At 51.4% G+C, this 21,305-nt stretch overlaps 1 protein-coding gene across 1 annotated transcript in view; it reads left to right on the forward strand.

The window, feature by feature from the left end:
• The first annotated feature begins 2,496 nt into the window (after positions 1-2,496).
• Positions 2,497-21,305, forward strand: part of PRICKLE2 (prickle planar cell polarity protein 2) — a 97,371-nt gene continuing 78,562 nt past the window's right edge. Inside the window, exons 1-2 of the mRNA XM_068694156.1 lie at positions 2,497-2,646; positions 2,936-3,021. Of these exons, the coding sequence (XP_068550257.1) occupies positions 2,605-2,646; positions 2,936-3,021 (128 nt within the window). The 5' untranslated portion in view covers positions 2,497-2,604. The remainder of the gene's footprint in view (positions 2,647-2,935; positions 3,022-21,305) is intronic.

Genomic DNA, 21,305 nt, shown 5'->3' on the forward strand with positions numbered 1-21,305 from the left:
TACCTCCTGTGGTAGTGTGAGAGCACAGGTAGGCCTGGAGCTGTGTGCCTGTCCCCTGCCCTCCCAGCCTGTGCGCATCATCCCCCCGAACATGCTGAGCACAAGGGAGTGGGAGTTTATTTCCTGAGCTGTGTTCGCTCTCGGCAGCTTTTCTGGGGGAGGAAAGAGAAGAGGAGCATTCAGGCCAGTGAGATAATGTCTCCCCTCCCTTTCCCGAACACATCCCAGAGATGCTGTTCTGGCCCTGACTCTCTTCTCATGCAGCATTTGAGCATCCCAAAAATGCGAGTTAAGTCTTGCTGACAGCCCTGGACCTCGCACGGACAATTAACCCTCCTTTGTCCCAGATGCCTTGGGTCAGAGAGATTAAGTGCCGGCCCCAGGAGGTATTTAGAAGCCTGGAAGCTGCTAAGCCTCCGCTGGGGGCTGCGGCACTTGAACCTTTTTATGGCTCTGGGTGTATGTGAGCTCCCCACGTTCCCCTCCAGGACCATCAGGACAGAAGCACTGAGCTCTTATCTATATTTTCTGCACTCGAGGGCTGAGCCCTCATCTCCCCTCTCCCTCCGAGCACCTCGGTGCAAGTCTTAATGCTCAGCACCTTCCCTGGGTGTTGAGGAATTGCCCGCCAGCACCTGCAGCAACTGCTGAACTGATGCTGGAGGACAGAGGCCCTGCAGGTCACCAGGCAGTTTTGGTGGCCCCGTGGCTACCACGGCACCATGGAGGGCAGGAGGCAAACTCTGCTTGCTTTAAGTTCAGGACCTGCCTCTTCATCAGAGGACGGGAGCCGTGATTCAGCACAGCCACACCTCCAAGGACTTCACCCTCCAACTTTGACTTACTTTTGCTGTTTTTAACTTAGAGCTGATGTCCTCGCCAGCCCTGTTATTGAGGGCACACAGCACCTCTTGCAACAGCGAAGCAATTAAAAGGATTTGCAGGTCACCTTTAAAGCATTTCCCACAGCACGTTGAGTCTTGTTATAAGTCCTGTATCCATTAATGCTTTTATTTCAGCAGTTTTAATTGGAGTTTTAAATATTCTGAATCTTATGCAAGACACCCCAAGTGCTGGCGAATTTCAGGTCCTCTCTTGCATGATGCGCATTCCCTAAAATCCTGTTGTCCTTCAGTGGAGATGACAGCAACTCTGCACCCCTGATATTACCGTACCCTATATGCCATGCAGCTGGGGATGTTTTCATCCGAGCTCAAAGCCCAGCCTGCAAGCAGTTGCCCACTGTGTGACAAAACGTGTGTGTATTTGAAGAGCTTGCTTCCATCCCCGAGAGTTTAGGACGTATTCTTGCACCACCATATGAGCAGGAAACTGAGAGGGAAACTGAGAAGGAACATGATGAGAAAATTTGGCAGAAGGGAGCAACGAGGGGAAGCTGGAAGGCTTTGGAGGGGTAAAAATAGCAACCACAGAACAGAACGAGGAGGGAATGTCAGTTTTTCCCACTGACATGCAGAAATCTTATGCAAAAGGAAATGTTTTCCATGATAAAATTCCCTGGTTTTTTCATTTTTAAAAGGAAGCCCAACATTTATGGGAGGAAAGAGTGAAAATCACCCTGAAACTTTTTTTTTTTGCCAGAGACATTCAAAAGCCAATCATGCAGCTCCTGGCCTCATTTCAGTCTCCTAGCGAGGAAGATACGAGTGAAAAAATGACAAAAAATGAAAACTGCTTAAATGAAGAGTTATCAAAGCCTCACGGCTTTACCCAGCTGTGCAGCAGCAAGGCAAGGGAACAAAGCAGCGGGGAAGGAGGGGAAGGAGGTGACAGGATCTGCAAAAAGCCACAGCCACTGGGGTGAGGCTGCGAGATGTTAATGGTGAAGCTGGTCCTTCCCCGGCGAGGATGAGTGCCTTTTTTTTCCCCTCTCCCTCTGAGTGTTCCCGAGGCATCTCTGCTGCACGAAGCCCGTCTGCTGCTCATGCTTCTCCCCACGTTGCTTCGCTCTGCCCTGCACCAGATTGCAGCCCCCAGGGGTACGGGCTGGGGGCTGGCCAGGGGGGATCCCTTTGGAGGGGGTTGTACGGATGACAAGAGCTGGTGCACGGGCTGCCCCCGGCCCCATAGCCCCCAGCCCCAGGACCTCGGGGGGTGCAACAGGTGCCTTGTGTCCCACCTGGGATCTCAAGCAGCAAACACATTTTACACGGCTGCATTCCTCCTGGTGCTTTTAGACTTAGCAAGGCGGGGACCAGGAGCCCAGCAGGAACCCGGGCTGTTCGCTCCCTAAACCAGGACCCCCCCGCAGCCTGCTCAGAGCTGAAACTTCAGCAATTGCCCCCCCGGGCTCTGCAGGATCCCATCTCCCGCGGCTCTCCAACTATTTTTCCCCCCCACGCCCCGTGCCGGCTGGGGGTCGTTCACTCTGGAGCGGAATGATGGCAGCGGGCGGGGCGGGCAGCCCGGGCGGGGCGGGGGGCGGCCGGGCCGGCCCGGGGCGGTGCCTGCGGGGCCGGGGGCGGAGAGGAAGGGGCGGGAGCGGCGGAGGCGGCGAAGGGACGGGGACGGAGCCGGGGGGCGACCGGGGGCTGCTCGGGGCGGCCGCTGCCGGGCGCTGGGGCTCGGCTCGGCGGCGTTGCCATGTTCGGCATCGGCTCCCGCAAGCGGCTCTCGGGCCGCTCGGTGAGTGCCCGGGGGGGTGGAGGTGCTGCTGGTGGGCTGGGGGGGGTGTCCTCCTTCAGCCCCCCCCCCCCCCCTCCAACCTGTGGCTCCATCCCGGTGCGCGTCCTGCCCCCGCCACCCTAAATGTCCCCTCTCTCTCTCTCTCTTTTTTTTTTTTTTTTTTTTTTTTTAATGGTTTTTCCGTCTTTTTCCTAAGCTTGCCCCCACCCCGCGGTGTCCCCGTCCCTGTCCTGTTCCCCCCCCCCCCACCCCGGCTCGGGGACCGGGCTGACCTCTGCGTTTCTTGCAGGTGACGGCGTCGGGGGAGCCGGAGCGGGGCCAGCCCTGCAACACCTGCGGGGATCAGTGTCCCGGCTTCGCCCTGCACAAGTGGAGGTAAGGCTCGGTGACACCCCACTGCCCGGCTCCCCTTGGAGGGGTGGGAGCCCCCCTTCGACCCCCAGCACCCAGGGGTGGGTGGGAACCCCCCCCTTTGACCCCCATCACCTATGGGAGTTCAGTGGGAGCTTGACCCACCGAGGGCATGAGGGTTTTGTGGCTCCATGGAGGATTGCTTGGGGTGCAAATAGGGATTTTTGGGGTGTGCTTGTATTGGTGTGAATGCCCCCTGCCCTGGTAGGTGGGTCTCCATCCCAGGTGGGTGCTTCCATCCCCCTGGAGCAGCCCACGGGTGTGCTGGTGTTTGTCTTGGGTGCAGCGGGTGCAGTGCCCTGTGTTGGGGTCACCAGTGCCCCCATTAGCATCCCCGCAGTCAGGGGCTCCTGCTGCTGGTTCTGGGTCCTGGGCAGGGGACAGCAGGGCTGAGATGGGTGGGGGACATCGTGGGGGGGACCCTCGGGGGTTCCCCCAAAAGGCTTCATAAACCTCCTGCCTCTCCCCACGCCCCCACGGTGGGTTTTTACCCCCCTCAAGCTCTTGGAATGGATGGGACCCCCCAGCCCCAGCAGGGTGTGGGCGTGTGCATAAGAACGAACAGGTATTTCTATCTGTGTTGTGTGTCTTCATAAAGCTGGCACTGCTGGTACCTGTGAGGCACAGGGGTCCCTGGCCTCATGCTGGAGCCGCCTCATCTCCCCCCATCGTGCTGTCTGGAGATGAATTCGTGCTCATGGGTGGTTTGGGATTTGGTGATATTAAATTTTCTGGACTGGGGGCTCCAGGAGCTGGAGCAGACTTAACAGAGAGCCCTTGGTGATCTTTTAGCCTTATTTCATAGGATATGTCCTTTTCTCCAGCATCTGCCACACTTCTCCCGATGTGTGCCCTACTTCTCAGAGCTGCGTCTCTGCACATTAAAACACGGGTCCAGAGCGAGGAGAGGGATGCTGGATTGATTTATCAGTGTTGAATCCTATCTAAAGCTTCAGCCTTGCAAATCAGCACTGCTGCCAGTGCAGGACAGGGTCCTTGGGCTGAGGTCCACCCTGGGGACACATGGCTGGTGCGGCAGCGAGGTGATGGATGAGCCTCACCACGGTCCCCAGCCGGGCCCTCCGCAGGTGCCAGCAGCTCCTCCGATGCCCCACGTCCCACCCCAGACCTTCAGAAGGTGAAGGTGTCACAGCTACGGGAGCTGCGGTCTCCTGACAGCCTCCTGCTAATCAGGGTCTGCCACGTGTGCGCTAATGGATTTATAAGGTCACCCCTGAGTGTCTTCTTCCAATTTTAAGGGCTTATAAAATGCTTTCAGGAGCTGTCGCAGGTTTCCTTGCAGCTGAAGTCTGGGGTAGCAGGTGTTGTCGCAGAGGTGCCTTGAAAGTGTCACGGAGAGCTTTAAAATGTAGGATAAGAAGAAAAGGGATGGTCACCAGAGGTATTTCTCCTCTGGCCTGAGGAATTATAAGGTGCTGTGACTTGCTGATTATGTTACACTTAATTTTGAAAAATTAAGCAAGGTTTTGATACCATGTTATCACGATACCATCTGATCAAAGGCCAAACAAGCAGGAGAGGCACCACTGAGGTTCTTGGGGGTGTCAGATGCAAGGTGGTGGTGTGGCTCTGTGCAGGTTGTGACCTCTGCAGCAGCACACTGTGCCTCTCCTGCAGGATCCTGCAAAACCGCTCCTGCAGGAGGAAGGAGCAGGAGGCTTCAGCCCATCAGAGCTATGTGCAGCCGCCTCCTGGCTGCACTTTCCTGAGGCTCCCCACTTACTGCACAGATTCTGGTTAAAACAGATGGATCCTTCTCGGGAAGGAGGGGGTTATCTCACCAGGGCAGCGGAAGGATGGGTGCTGCCAGCTCTGCGTCCCACTGAGCATCCTACAGATGCACGCCTCAGCCTCGCTCTGGAGGGACAAGCTGTGAGCCCTGCACATGCATTCACATTTAATTGCCTCGATGTAAGAGTAATTGTGCAATTAAAACAAAAAGGCAACCTATTTGCCCAAACACAATGAAGAGGGAGGAGATCCATTTTTCATTAGCCAGCGGTCTATTAGTGCTCAGGACAGGTAAGCAGGCAGACTGCTGATAGCAGGTAGCTCTGTAGGTCACAGACCTGCTCGGGAGCCCGTGCACACAGGATGGTGCCTCCAGCTCCTGCTGAGGGTGCTCACAAATGCTTCAACACTTTAGCAGAATGGGATTGCAAGAAAACAATGGTGTGCGAGGAGATCTGCAGATTAAGGATACAAACGCAGATCAATTAACCACTAGAGATTCATAAGCCTTTTCATAATCCCTTTAATGGTAGAGTTTTGCTGAGGAATGGGAATCAGGCTTTCTGCTTCCAAGATGAGAATTGGTGACATGCTTTAGGCAGGAAGAAAAGAATGTCTGAGCTTTTAGGCACTGAGACCAGAGCTCATCCCTGCTGATGATGCACGCATTGTCATATATCTAATTATGCAGGGCTGAGCTTTCTAGTCACCTGTGATTTTAGGTATGATCTGTGCAGCCAATCCATCAGGCAGGCAAATTGCTTTATTAGACGCCAAAGATTTCTGTGCCTGTGCCTTCTCTTAAAAGCCACTTTTCTCAGATGGAGAGATGGCTTGGAGCGTTGGTTGAATTTATCATTCCTGGGAGCACAGGCATGCTTCCTGAGCCAAGGAAACCACTTGAAAATAAATTGTATTCTGCAGAACTATTTTCTTTTCAGAACAAAACCAGTCTCTGTGCTGTAGGTGATGTGAGGAAAAAGGTGAAAGGGGATGCCCAAGTAGTGCAAAAATATCCCTGGCTTTGGAGTATGTTTCTGAATCTTCTTAAATCTTGCTCCTAAATTATGTCTCAGGGTAGCATATGAATTTTCTTGTTTGTGTGCTGCAAGTTTTACATTAATTCAGTGCAAGCAAAGAGTTGAAGACCCCAAGTGCTTACAGGCACGTTTAAACTGGAGCCCGCTGTGTTTCTTACCCCTCTGAAGCTCCCAAATGTCCTGCATCCTGCAGACCTCTGCCTCTTCTAAGGCAGCAATTCAGTTTTCAGTTTGAAATCATTTAGCCTCGAAGAGGAGAAGGCAAGTGATTCCTTTGAAAGGCTGAGGATTGAATCCCATCGTTCCTGAGCATGAAGTCTGTGAGGATGCAGCTGTCAAACTATAACCAGAATAACTTGCAATTTTTTGTGGCCTGAACGACGAAATGACTCCTTCCTCTGATCCCCCTGCTTTATTTTAGGGTAGCCTGTCAGTAAGGTATGCAAGGACTGAGGAGTTCTGTGTGGGCTGTGATCCTGAGGATGGAAATTGGGAACACATAACGAGACCTCCATTAACGCAGGTTGATACTTGAAAGGTGGCTTTGTGTGGAAAAAGTGAAATCAAATTCAATCAAAATCTCCAGCTCCTTAGGAGTCCGGTTGCTGTTTTCTAATCAGATCTGCATCGCATTAAGCTGTGTGCCATTCAGCTTGTTAACAAGCTTTGGCTTTAAATAAAGCTGTCACTGGAGTTGGGTGGCTGAATGGCCATTAAGAGTGGCTTTCACATAATGTGCAGAGAAAAGCCTGCCCAGAGGTGGTCTGGGAGGAGGGAAGGGAATTTACAGCCAGTTCCTAGCGCAATTAGTGGGGGCATCCAGGCCTTAAAGGTGACAAATGGCTCTCAGCTGAGCGACTGGAGCAGTCGCTGAGATTGCTGTGAGGAACTTAATTTGGGATTTATCCTGGGCAAAGTCGTGTTAGGAACTTGGTGCTGTATTGAAGGCACTGGGCTCTGCGTGTTGGATGACTGGCATGTGTTCAGCACACACGGGTGTGATTTGTTTGTGCATACGGTCTCTTGGAGGAAGCCCTTCCCAAAGAGCTCCTCTTGCCACTTCAACAAACCTGGCTCTTCCCCCATCTCTGCCTGCTCCGAAAATGCCAGATGCTGCATGGATGCAGCAAAGCTCGGTCTCAAAACCATGCTGGAGCTGTGTTGTGATGTGAAGATGGACGCAACCCATCTAGTCTGCAAAGCCTTCAGAGAGCCAGGTGCTGCTGGTTTCAGAGGGAAGGCTTTCAGAGGCTGTGGCAGATAAGATGATTTTAAAAATTGTCTTGAAACATTTGGAGAAGTCTTTGTTGCCATAGTTATTCTTCTCGCTCGCAGAAGCGGTTAAATAACAGTAATAAACATGACATAAGGACAAAAACTGGCTCGCTGAGTTCTTAGTTTCAACGTGAGATGGTGTTTTGTATCTTTCCTTGGAGTCTTTTTTTTTCCCCATGTCTGTTGTGTAATCTTCATCCCTTGAAAACACACTTGGGTGAGGAGCAGATCTGCTCTTTCTTGGCTTCCATAACTCAGCACCTCGCTGTAATCCTCTGCGGCCAGTGCCACAGAAGTCTGATGACATCTGGCCTCATCAGGTCAGGGAGCGTTTGCAAGGACAAACTTGTGAGCTTCTCAGGAGAGACTGCCTGGGAATCCTGGATAACGGGGACTTTGGGCCCTGAGTGATGACTGGAAAACAAAAACCTGTGCACAAGGCTGAGCTGATGGGCAAGGAAAGAGGAGATCCGTGTAGTAGGACGGGGAACCTGGTAAATGAGGTGGTCAGCCAAAACCCTGGAGATGTTTTAAGTCTCTGGATGATGGCGGCTTGGTCGCTTGGCGTCTCATGCCTCTGTTTTGTTGTCTGTAGCTTGGGAGTTGCTAGTGGCAGTGGCTCTTTATTTCCTTTGCCCTGCGTGTTTGCACAGCTCCCACTCCTCCGGACCCAATCCGCTGTTGCGTGGTGAGCAGCAAACACGGCTGTGGGCGCGATGGGAAGCAGTGTGTGTGTATGTTGTGTTGTGTGTATCTGTGCTGCCTGGCTCCGTGCTCACCTGGCACCGGGACATCCCCGCTGCACCCCAGCAGGTTCAGGTTGTCGGCCTGGTGACGCGTGCCTCGTCCAGAGAAACAGCAGTGTTTGTATGTAGCACAGGAACAAGCAACGCCGAACCCTGAAGCATTTGTTATTACTTCTTTTTCAGGGAAAAAAAAAAGTACAGATTATTGCTTCCATATGTTTCCAGCATTTTTAGTAGGTTATGTATCTTTCACACACACGGCCCCAGCTTTTCCCTTTCATGAATAACACGCTTTGTGCCTCCCCCTCCTTTCAGATTCAGATATTCCTCACTTCCTTGCGTGTTTATTTGAAAGGCTTCGGAGATGCAAGGATAGCCATACCTTATCTCGGGCAGCCTTTATGCTCGTGTTGCCTCCACAGCGAGCACCGTCGGCTCCTGTGGTTTTTATCCAGCTTTTCATTTTGCAGCGGGGAACCTGCTGGGCTAGGCAAGCTCTGCCAGCGGGGAGCTGTGTGCTGCTCCGGAGGTGAGTCCCTGTGGGGCCTGTTGCTGTCCCTGTGGGGCCTGTGGTGGGCTGGAGTCACCTGGTCCCTGAGCAGGCCATCAAGCTGATGGAGGGGGTGCAACCACGTCTCAGGTGGCTTCTGCCTGCTGATTTCCAGGCCTTACACATAAGGGGATGGCGTGGTTAGCTTGCTCATGATGGTTTTTGTTGTAAGCACTTTGGGCACGGGGAAGTCGCTCCCTGCCAGGTGACTCAGTGCCAAAGCCAGTGTCCTTCAGCCGTGGGCCAGGGCAGGTTCGGGAGGGGCGGCTGCCATTCCCCTGCCTGTGCTGAAGCTGGGCTCAGGAGCCTGCACCTCCCTTGGCATAAATGACCTCAGCTGTCCCATTTGCCTGCACCTGTGAGATTAAGCACTTGTGCAAGCGTTTGAAAAATCAGGGGTGATTTTTTCTTCCTTTGAGCTTTCCACCCCTGTGTCAGCAGGGGAAGAGCCATGTAACTGGTGATGGATCGTGTGGGAGGTGCTGCTGCATGTCCTCAGAGATGTCCTTGCTCTTGCTCCAGCCTTGAGAGCTCCAGGACAGAGGCTGAGTTCCCTGAAGGTGTTTGAGTCCCATCGAGGTCACCAAATGGAGGCTGGGAGCCTTGCAGGGCAGTGGCCGCATCCTCCCCACGTGGTCCTGCTGCAAAGGACCATGCCAAGGGGCAGCCTGGCATTGAGGTATGAGTTTGGACAATTTTGAGAGTGAGGATTCAGTGAGTTTTCCACCTTCACCCACCCTGGGACAACCTTTCTTTACATAAATGTTGAGCAAACAGGCAAGTTTAGGGATTCCCAGGAGATTTTTTGGCCTGGTCCTTTCACATCTTCATGCCCTGCTGCTGAAACAGCGCCTAAAACAGCCGGGACTGATAAGGTATCCTGTTTGTGTTGGCTGCGAGGCACGATATCCATTTTAAGAGCACTACAATATTGGAGACAGTTTTGCGGCTGGCAAAAAGCCCAAAATAAATTCTTTAATTTTTTTGTACATGACATACAAAAGAGCAGGTGAGGTACGTACTTGTTTCCGGGCAAGCCTGAGGAGCATGTTTGAAGTCCTTTACAAGTCATTCAGGATTGTATTGCAGCAGCTCAAAGGAGCTGGAGACACTTCTTGATTAAATTTCATCCCAACACAGAGCCCCAGTCTGCAGCTTGTGTAACTGGAGTTGCTGCGGGTGGCCCCATGAAGCCCGAAAAGCAAAGTTTCTCCTAGAAAAAGTCCCGTGTTTTCTGTGTGTTTTGAAGCATCCTTTTGCAATTCTAGTTTTGTAAAGGAGGTGAAAAAAACACCAATAATCTGATGTGGGTTTAGGTTTTGGGGTTTGTTCTGTTTTCTTGGTGACTGTTGAATGTACCAGATGAGTGAGGGGGCAGAGAGGAAAAACAGTGACCTCTGATTTTACCTGATATTTTATTCCTAGACTAAACCCATACATGTAAAAGAATTGTTATTTTTTTTATTGAGTTTTTGGAAAAACTGACTAGAGCTGCATCTCAGCATGCAAAGAGTGCAATGTTACCTGCCTGGTGCGAGTGTGAATGTGTTTGCCATCCCGAAGGCAGCAGCACAGCAGCCAGCGCTTTCTCAGTGCCTGGGTCCAACCCTCAGCCGTGGAGCTGAGCTGATTTTCACCAGCAAGCACGTTTCCCTCACAGAGCCTTTCTGGATGAAATTGCCTGAGACGGACCTTGCAAAATGCAGGGGCAGGGTAGATTGGCTTGCACGAGGGATTTCCTCCAAGCAGACAGCTGTCAGTGCTGGAGGCTGCGGTTGTGAATTCGGGTGCCGTGTCGGGCGTGATTTAGTGGGAGGCGGTGAGCTGATTTAACAGCTTGTCACGGCTGGGTGGGGAGGGTCCCAGAGTCCCCGTGCAGCCCCCCATACTGAGCTAATGCCTTACATCGCTCACTGAAGCCTCTGCCAGGCTGGTGCAAGGAGGAGGGGGGTGAGGGATGAATGGTCACTCGGTCCAGTGGTCCCAATCCCCTTACTGTGCTTTTCTGTCCTGCTGCAGCCTCTGCCCTGTCTGCTCTCCCCCCAAGATGTGTCCCTGGCTCCCCATGCTGAGGGTCACAGCGTGGGGAGCACCAGAGGGACCCCATGTGCGGCTGCGATCACCCACACAGGGCGTGCGGCACGTGCCCAGCAGGCTGTTTTGCAGGGATGGAAGCCTCCTACTCTTTTAATAGAGGGGTTGCAACAGGCCTTTTGTCACAAGTGCCGCATGTCGTGAGAGAGAAAAAAACCTCTGGCCACCGATTGGGAAAGACCTGGGCGGGGAGCACGGGGGCTGGTGACCGAGATGCTCAGCTCAGGCTGCAGCTATGGGGCTGGCGCCCGCAGAGCACTGCCCTCCTCTTTGTTGCTCTCCCCCGTGGAGGGCTGTTCAGCCCTTTCGAGAGTTGCCCTTGGTTTTTGTTCCCTTTCTGTTTGCCTTTAAAAAGTCAATCTGCTGGCCTTTATTTTTTTTTCAAAGACTTTCTCCACTCCCCCCCACCTCCGCCTCAGTAATCCATCCTTATTACACCAGTGAGTCACTCTTCAAATAATCAATTGCGTTTTCATTGTCTGGCTTGTAAGTATATCACCGAGCTTAAGGACGGCAGATAGCATCAGCTCAGCTCTTTGGCAGATGGTTTTGCCGTTCACGACGCTCGTTTGGATATTTACTTTTTCTCCGATGAATAATCTCCTAGGCTGGAAGGCCAGGCTGGGGACTCTTTCCCCGCGTGTGCCACATCTTTCTGCTCTGTGGTCACTATCTAATGTTGGAGGAATTTGGAACATTAAGCAGAATCGGCCGATGTGAGGAAAACTAATTTGGGGGTAAACCTCGTGAGCAAGGCTGGTGTTGCAGAGAGCCTTTATCTCGTGGGCTCTGGGTGTGCACAGCCCCAAGGCAGCCGACAGCCAGAGCTTTGCTCAGCTTCACCAAAATAGGGCTGAGGCCAGCGCTGGTCCAAGAGGATCATGCAAAATTCAGGCTGCTTTCTGCCACTGGAGAGGCTGTTCCTTCCCCCGTGTGTGGCTCTCCAAAGGGCCTTGATGGCAGGGCTTAACACTTCAAGCACTAAGTATTGCAATTATTATTCTTAGCGCGGAGGGAGGCACTTTGTACTCAGCCATCGCAGCAAATATTTCATCCCCTATCAGTTGCCCTTGTGCAGATGCTGCTGCCGCGATGATAAAAGGCATAATGGCTGCTCTCACTGATAAGGAGAGTGTATAAATATAATTACTGAAATCCCTATGCAGAGCCTGCGGATGGAGAAGAGTCCCCACGAGGGGTTCCTCCTGCTCCCGAGCCCTTTGCTGCGCAGGCAGAGCGGGCGCGCCTGCTCCCTGCCGGCTGCAGCTCCTGGCAGCCGAAATGGGAGCTGCTTGGCCGCAGCTGGGAGCAATTAGTAAAAGATGTCTTTCTCCCTCCCTCCCCATTTTGGTTCCTCCTCCTCTTCTCCTTGAAACCAAGCCATCGGCCTCGGGGAGCCAGGCAGGAAAACCCGGAGCAATTTGGGTGTGAGACCGACGGTGGGGCTGAGCCTCGCCAGCAGGGTGAAGCTTCGGGCAGCTGTGCCAGCTCAGGGACGGATCCTGCTCCCTGCAGTCACCCCTTGGTGTTGGGGTGCTGGTGCCAGCAGCTCTCGTTGCACTGTGTCCATCCCTCGTGGCACACGAGGGACTTGTGTGTGTAAGGCGCTCCCCTCCTACGTGCCGTCCGAGCGTCAAGCTGACCTCGCGAGAAGCGCGCTGTAGCCGAGGAGCCAGATATTATTTAGATCGAGCCAACAACAAAAAAATATTTCCATGGCAGCAGTAACCATAGGAAACCTCCCCAGAGTGTCCTGGGTGGTTCCCACTTCCTTGCCTTCAGCTGTTTGCTTTGCAAGCGGAGCAGCAGCGTGAGCGCGGCGTGCCCGTGTGCCAGCGGCAGTGGCCGGCAGCCCTGCTGTCCCTGGGGATGTGCTGCTGCTCCTCGTTTTCTCTTGTGCTGCCTGGCTAGTGAAAAGCTGTTTTCAGAGGGTTCTTTAGACACCATGAAGTCTCAAAGCCACCTCTTACCTTCTGTCAGCTTACAAATGCATGTTTGATCCTTAAATACCCAAGGCAGGATAGTGAATGGGCTGCCAGGATCCGATTCTTCCTTTTTATAGTGTCTTAGAAAGATGCTTTTATACTCCCTCTGGCTCAGCCAGCGATGCTTGGCCTCCAACCAAGATAGGGAAACTGGGACGAGAATCACTTAGGCTAGCAAGATGAAAAGTTGTAAAAAATACCAACTTTTGGTTGGGGAAAAATACTGATAAATGAGTTCATTGAAAAATATATTCTTGATCGGCTTCATCTGGGCACGCTTATAAGAGGAGTCTTGGTCTCGGGGCACTGCTGCTTCTAGGAAACGTGAGCTGGGAAGCGAACACGAGTGTTGGAAATGGAGAGGGTTTGGGGTGAGTCACGGGAACCCGTTGTGCCGGTGCGGCCGTGTAGGGCCAGCCGGGACGGGGCGGCTGCGTGGGAGCGCCCGCGGGCCCCGAGGGTGGGAGCTGCGCCCACGGGTGGCCCGGCAGGGCCGTGCGCGGGGCTGTCCTCAGTCTCAGGCTGTTCCCAGCAGAAGGCATCGCCAGCATAGGCAGGTAACCGGGATTTCTGGGTGCTGTGCGGCTTTAATTCCTGATTTTACAAACCCCACAACCCGGCAGGAGTCAGTTTTTGCTCAAGGCTACCCGGCGTGTGAAGAAGAGGCAGGTGGAGGGTGGCGAGGCTGAGCGGCTTTCCCTTCTCCCGTGCCAAACAAATGGTAACATTCATCACGAATCCGCGTCCGTGCCTTATTAAATCTGAAAACAGATTTAATAAGGCCATGTGCTGGTTGTGCAGACCCTTTAAATGTCAGGTTTGAGGAGGGCTGGGAAGTGAGAAGGCGATAAAAGTTAATATTCCTAAGTCAGGTATGTGTGGTGTAGCTCAGATTTTTAATATCGAGTGCATAATTTATTACAAGATGTAGAGGTTTCGAATACATATATTTGAATGTGTTTTAATATTATCTTTCCTTCCAGTAGCAGGAACAATGGTGTTTTACAAAAGAAAAATGATCTCATGTTTCCATTTGATAGTTCCAGCTTGTACCTCTAATAGGTGTGGGACTCACTGGGGTGTGAAGGCTATCTGATAAATGCCTGAATAATAAAGCTATATTGTTTGTTCTGATTTCCCTGCGCTATTTTCAAACGTAAAATCAACTTGCTGTCAAACTTGCTTTCAAACTTGCTGTAGCGAGGTGGGGGTTGGCCTGTTCTCCCATGTGCCTGGTGACAGGACGAGGGGGAATGGGCTGAAGTTACGCCAGGGGAGTTTTAGGTTAGATGTTAGGAAGAATTTCTTTACTGAAAGGGTTGTGAGGCATTGGAACGGGCTGCCCAGGGAGGTGGTGGAGTCACCATCCCTGGAAGTCTTCAAAAGACGTTTAGATGTAGAGCTTAGGGATATGGTTTAGTGGGGACTGTTAGTTTTAGGTCAGAGGTTGGACTCGATGATCTTGGAGGTCTCTTCCAACCTAGAAAATTCTGTGATTCTGTGATTCTGTATAAATAAAACATTTTCAAACTGCAGACCACGCAGTTGAGCGCAGACTATTTACTTTCTGCCGATGCAACCTGTAGGAGACACGAGCCTTTCAGTGCCTGCCAGCAGAAGTCTTGTGGCTTTAGCCCCGCGTGTCACGCTGGAAGTGCTCACGCGTAATTTTCATAAATATTTTGTCCAAAGTAAAGTTATACCTATTTTAAACACCACTAATCTCTTTAAACAAAGAGGCATTTGTCTTCGTGTACAGCAGAGGGCACTCGGCATCGTCGAGCTGGGAGGCTGGCTGCCTGAAGGAGAAAACCACGGGGCTCACACGATGTTTTGCAGAAATTAAATACTCTGTGTGTGTTTGCCCATGTATATGTGCATATAAAAAAGCATAGGGTGGCATATATATAAAAATAATCCTAGCACATAATATAAAACTGAAGTGGTCGTGGTCGTGGCTGAAGTTGAAGTGCACTCTGTGCTGAGTGGTGCTCAGCCTGGTGCTGGGTTGGTGCGGAGCTCGCAGTGCTGTGGGCTCGCTCCTGACAGCATGGAGCTGGTGGAGAAGTCCTTGAGATGGTTTTCATCTCCCCATGGCGATTTTCAGTGATTTAAGGAAGGTTAAAGCAGTGTGTTTGGTGGCTGGAGGGGGTAGCAGTTCCATGGCTACACACAGTGGCAGAGCTGGATGTCCCAGCGGTTGGGGTGAGAGGTGCTGGTGCATGAGGCTTTCCCAAAATGTCCCAAAGCATCTCCATACTGCATCAGGGGTGTGGGTATTTTGGGGTCCTGCCAGCCAGTAGAGTGAAAGGACGTGCAGCTGAAGATAACTGCTTTATGCAAAATACAAAGCCAGGTGGATTTTGCTGCTGGGTGTCTGTGGAATGTGAAGATCAGAGACACATGGAAATGTTGCAGGGGCCTTATAACAGGCGCTAATTAAGATTTGGATGTCATGGAGTAATCTAAGATTACAGTAGCAAGGATTTTTCAATAGACCCTGCTATCCGGGAGGGCAGCAGACCCTGTCAGAGGACTGCAGCAGGATCTTGGAGGGGTTGTTGCACACAGTTTTCACCCTTGTGTTGTTATTTTGCAAGACCTTGGTGCAGCAAAGGCATGATGTGCATGACAAATTCCAGGGTACAGGCTGCCCTGCGTGCTGGAGATCACTTTCTCACCGGTGCAGAGGCGCGGTGATGTTGATGAGCCCAGATAATTGCCCACAGGCAGCATTGCCGGAGGTCTTGCTGCCGTGGGGCTCTGGGACACGGTGGTTGGACCCGTTAGGGCAATTCCCACATCTCGAGATTTGGAGCTGGGTGATCAGCCTGGCACGTCCAGTCCCACCAGTTGCATGTCCCTGGGAAGCACTGGGAATTACCTCTTGCAGCCCTAGCACTGGGACAAAGAGCAGAAGCAGGGTGCCACAGCATGGCCAGCACTGCGGGACCCCCGTATGTGCCCTGCTGGGGGGCAGACACGTGGAGCCAGGCACACGAGAGCTCAGTTTACTGCACATTTCTGCCCGTGCCGCTTGGCTTTTCCCACCTTGCAGGTTTTACGTGTCGTTATCCAGGACTGACCATGCTGTGAAGCACCCTGCTGGGCACCCCGAGGGCTTCAGGCAGCCAGTTTGCTGAGAAATGAGGGTTGTGGCGTGTTTTGCAGGAGCTTTTCGTCGTCGGAGCAGATTTGGCAGCGCGCAGTCGGAACGGTTGTGCTCGTGGGCAGCCCAGCGTCGTGCGAGAGACCTTCGAGCCGTAGGGCTCACCTTAGCCAATGTCAATAGAAATGAAACTGCTTAAATACACAGTTAAAATATGTTGTTATGTTAGCGTGTGGACCTCCATGCGAGATTGCTGTTTAACTGTAGCCATTAAAGGACCCCCATGGAAGAGCTATGGGAGGCTGGTAAAAATATCCCCGGCCTTAACCACTTGTTTGCTGCCGAGGGGATTTCACACTAAGGCAAGAGGCGCTGTGGCTTGGGGTATTCACATCAACATTGCACCTCCAGGACCTTGCAGACAGTAAGAAGAAATAGGTTAAGGAGACGCTGTGTGCTTCCTTTCAGGTGATGAAACCCAGCTGCCCTTTCTGCTGCCTTTTCTCGCCTGCGCTTTCGCACGTGGTGCCCAAATCCTGCTAGCAGGGATGCTTTTACCAGTGCCTAGCACATCATTTTGCTTTAGCCCGGCTGCCTCCTGGACTTTTCCAGCTGATGCTGGAACTCGAGCAGTTCATAAAAGGAACAAGTAGCCAAATGGACCAATAAAAGGAGCTTGTGGAAAGGCCCCATATATTTTATGAAGAAAGAAATGGATTTTCTAACGTGAGGGTTGTGTATTGTAAAATTTTGCAGGGCTGCTAGCGCTGTTAAACGCTGGCTTTTCCTCCAGCCACTCCCTCCGAGTGCACGCAGTGACTGTCTAAGCTTTCTTTTTGGCCTGGACTTTTCAAGGCTTGGGTGAAGTCCTGGCCCTGGGGAAGTCACTGGGAGACGTGCCCTAAGTTTCCCAGGGACCTGGCTTGTGATCTCCAGTGTGAGACCGGTGATGACAGCTTTTGAATAAAAAATATTTGGCCTTTTCCAGGCGCTCTCAGCAAGGTAAAATACAGCTTTACATCTTCATAATGCTCTCAAATGGCAAGAACTGCAGCTAGAAGGCCAAAATTCGCCCTGATGGTGGTTCTCGCTGGGAAATGCCTTTGTGCAAGCCAGGAAAAGCTGAGCCATTTTGATGTGAGCAGTGGATGAGTTTGCAACCTGGGGACGGTACGCGCACTTGCTGTGTTTCTAACCATGGTAACCCAAAGGGTGAAATTTCAGCCCAGCCCAGAGGGTGAGCACAAGGCTTATCAATGATTTAAATCACCCCCAAAGCTGTTTGGGTGACTTGCAGCAGGCTGGGATGGCTCGGGGTGACGTGTCAGCTTGGGTGGGTTTCATGCACTGTCCACAGCTACAGAGACCTTGCCTCCTTTTGCCACCCTGAAGCACACAGGATGGGGAGGCGGAGAGTGAGGTGCAGCATTGCTGGAGACTGAACCCCTTTATATCATTTAAGGGATACACAGGGTGTTGCACGAGAGCAGAACAAACAGGGATCTTGCTACGGATTCAGCATTTTGTGCCTCTGTGAAGAGCTGTCTGCAGCTTCAACCTTGGAGCTACCCGACCTGCGAGATTTTCACTAAACCTTTTTAGTATTCTCCTTGCGCAGTGTGAATGTATTCCGATGGGCTGCAGAGATGTGGTGGTGTTCGAGTTAGGCTTGAATTTCTTAGCTGATAAAAATTTGATGTCATTCTTATGTCTTGGCCCCAAAAGGCAAAGCTGCCGAGCTCAGCTAATCTTACCAGGTCTGTGGGGTTTTGATCTGCTTTCTGCTGCACCCAGATTTCAAAACGGGACAAAATCCTGATTTCCAACCTGTAGTTAAAAATTTGGCTTTGAATCCAATCTCCCTGCTCCTAAATGCTGAAGGAAGAGAGTTCGGAGTGTGCCTTGTGTGAAATAATGCGTGACCCCGCTTGGCCTTGCATTGATCCAAGGGCGGGGTGACCGTGACTGCAAGCAAACCTAAGAGAGCAATCCAGATTTTAGACAAATGGCATGAAAATTTCCAACCACTAGGAGCATCAGTGTTCGAGGAACGTTGTCTTTGAGGTGGCGTGGTCTTTCTTAGCTCTGGACCTCATTCAGACGAGTTCCCTTGTGCTGAGTCTCCTTGTTGGGGTCGCCCAGCTCACATCGGGTCCCAAGGAGGCATGATGATGCCTCCTCTCATGGATAGCAGGGCTCGGAAATAGGGTGTGGGGCTGGGCTGAGTGCAGTGCAGACTGCCATGCCCTTTGATCCCTTGCCCCTTCCTCCAAGGTTAAGGTCAGTGCTGCTGGAGCTTGACTTCTTCTCTCCGTGGCCGCCTTTTGAGGGGATCGATGGTTGGTTTTGGCAGGAGCTGGTTTAGGTCTTTTCTTGCTTGCGAATGTAGTGATCTCAGATGTCTGTGGGTCTGTGCGAGTCTTGGTATTAGAGCTGCTTTGATGTCTGCACCGATACATCTTAAGGCAGCTCAGAACGATTTCATGCAGTAGCCCCAAGGTGCTTGCACAGAAAAAGGTGCTTTAGAAATGTAAATTCTGTTTGAGGACAGATTTTTCTCTCCTGCTCTCTCTCAATTCAGGACGAGGCAGTGAAAATGCAGCATTTAATTAAAGTTAGTAAAGGTTTGGAAATGAATCGCTATAAACATAAAAGACATAATCAAATGCCTACCTAATCCCCACCTTAAGGGCACATTAAATGCAGAAAGAGTATAATGTGTCAGAGACTAGGATTGAAAAGCGAGGAGGATTTGGGAGCTGATCTTTTATAGTTGGAGCTTCTAAATTATTTTACTTCAGGCTTAGGGATTTAAATATCTACATATTACAGATAAACATAAAGCAGCCTGATTCTTGGTCAGCACCGCCTGACACCCTCCTCCCGAATCGTTTCAGCTGTGAATCTGTCTGTGTGGCCCCGCAGCAGGCATTGCAGCCGGCTGTCCTGACCGTGGCTGCGATGGGGATCGGCCTCCCGTTAATCACAGCATCTGTCAAGGACTTCTCCTCCTCTGAAGCTGGCAGCTATTTAGACAGAAGCACCGGATATATTTCCCTTATTGGAATAAAGCAGGGTAGGGAAGGGGTTGTGTCATTATCCAGTCTCAGCCAGGGGAGCTGGGCGTCTGTAGCTATGGAGCTGCCTTCTACAATCTCGAGCTTCAATTTAAAAAAAATTAAATAAAATTGAAACAATCTTTTATCCTGAAAAACTCAGAGAGCAGGAACCAAATGCTGTTATCTCTCAGGGTCTCTAGAGAAATAAAGGCTCAGTACACCAGGGCTGCCCGGCTCCATTACCATCTCCCTCACCATCCCACGCACAGCCCTGGGAGCCAGGTGTCCTGCAGAGCGTCTTCTCCCCATCGAATTGCCAGGCCCTTCTGTTTCCCTCAAACCTTTCCCTCCAGCAATGTGTTATCAGTGCTCTGGCTTGGCACGTGATGGGAGGGTTTTTGTTGTTGTTTTTGTTTTTTTTAAAAAAAGGAAAGGGAAATGTGGTGTTCTAAACACAAAGGTTTTTGCCCCAAGATCCAAGTTGGTGACCCTGGTCACCACCCAAATCTGTGATGGGCAGCATGGGTCCATGCCAAACCAGCTGACAGCAGGCTGCTGTTGATCTCTGCAGGCAGCATGGTGGTGAGGTGGTCTTTATAACCATTAAAGAATTAAAGAAAAGGGTCGTTTACTATGAAATGGTACTTAGGGGACAAGGTTACGGGAACACGGCTGGGGAGGGCAGGTTGTGCAAAGAGCTACGTTTAAGACCAGAATTTGTGTTTTAATTGACCACTCCATGGTTTTGTTTTGCAAGTAATGCTATTGGTCTTGAAGGAGCAGTGAGGTTTCATTTAAATCTCCAAACCATCCCGTGTCTGTGGGAAGTGTCGGGAGTGAGCTGCAATGGGATTTCTGTCTGACAGCATCAGGAACGGGAGATGTGATCCATCAAAGGATGAAGCAATCCATCAAAAGATGAAGTGAACCTCTAAATGGCAAGGGGGGAAGAGCCCTGGCAGAAGGGCAGGGCACAAAATACCTGGGAACAGAGCCGGAAGGTGCCCAGCTCGGGGTAAAGTTAGTCCGGTGCCTTATACTGCAGGGCCCCATGGAAACGGGAAGGGCTTTCTTTTTCTGTTGAATCGGGCTCTGTGCCAGGTGAAAGAAAACATTTTCCCAACACCAAATGGAAAAATGCAAGGCAGACGTCTTAAATGAACTGTTAAAGGAATAGAGCTGTGAAAAGAATACGTTTTCTGTGCGCCGGGGTTATGCATTTAACAGATTTTTGACTATCTCAGACCTCTGCAGTTTGTAGACAGAGAAATCTGTTGCAGCAACACAAGTTGTACTAAAGGCTGAAGACAAATATCAGGGATCTTATCGCTGTTCCCGGGCTGGGTTTTGCTTGGACAGCATCTTTCTGTCCTCCCAGAAATGTTGCAGCGTTTTTCCTTACCCCCCTAGCCCTCTCCGCTCTGTTTCTACAGCTCATTGGCAGCTCTACTCGTGCTTTAAAATAACCCAGGCTAAAAAGTGCGATTTGCATTTCGGAGATTTTGATTACACCCACGTCCTATATTTATTGCCGTTTAAATCATCTGTGTTAGCTCGAGATGTGTTTCTTTTGAGCAAGAAAAAAAAAAAAAAGAAGCTTGACTCCGTTGCTAACTGTTGCTAAGGAAAAGAAGATATTTATTCATCGGGGCACTTCTTGAGCATTGTGAGGCTGGTCGCCGTGGAGGAGGAGCGCGAGGAGAAGAAGCGGTTATAGGTTTCAGCCCGTTCTGTTATTGCTGTTGGACTCCTGCCATATCTGCTGATGGTCAGCAGATGTCCTTTTCTCCCCCGGCGCTGTGCATCTCGGATCAGAGGTGCGCCGAGCGGGTATGGGGACACGCAGCTTGGTGTGAAACCCTGGGAAGCATCCCCAGGGCTCCATCCATATGAGGCTCCCGTGGTCTGTAGATATTTCCCTAGCTCCCTAGAGGCTCCCTAGTCCTTGGCTTCACCGTAGCCTTTTAAAAAACCCCCATCAAAGCAGACACAGAGAGCCAACGGTGATGCACGTGGCCACGCTCCTTCCCCAAGCCCCTGCTTCTGGGGGACATGCAGCAGTCCCATTAACTGCTTGTCCTGGAAGCAAGAGGTTTTCCCCTTAGCCATCATAGCAACAAGAAAATACTGTTTTGACGGAAATCAAATTAAAAATTAAACTTGTCTCTTTCCTAGTAAGCGAACTGCTCACTTGTGAAAAATATAAATCACTTTGATTGGGGTGGATGTCTTCGTGAGTACCTCTGCGCGTTTCCAAAGTGAATTTTGCAAATGCCTCACGCCACGTTATGTCCCTGCTGGGTTCACTTAAGAGTGTCTCATGAATTTAGGCTTTATTTGATGTTAGGCTTAGGTTGAAAAACTTCCTTGGCAAAACTTCCTCGGTGCTTGCAACCTGCTAGAGCTCAGGGGGGAAGAAACAGGTCTGTCGGGTCCCTGGGAATGACTCCTCCAATGTAGGCTTCCTGTTCTTCCTACTGAAGCTCTTGTTTAAAAGACCAGAGAAACAAACAGCAATTTTGTGCCTTGTGAAGTGCTCTTGTTCTTGGAACAGGGAGCTGTGCGTAAGCTGGGAGCAGGGCAGGTGAGTCAGGTAAGCGGTGCGGTTGGCGGCAGCGCCGCGCAGAGGGGAGCAGCC

The sequence above is a fragment of the Anas acuta genome, chromosome 11 (genome assembly GCF_963932015.1).
Source record: "Anas acuta chromosome 11, bAnaAcu1.1, whole genome shotgun sequence".
Classification (NCBI taxonomy): Eukaryota; Metazoa; Chordata; class Aves; order Anseriformes; family Anatidae; genus Anas; species Anas acuta.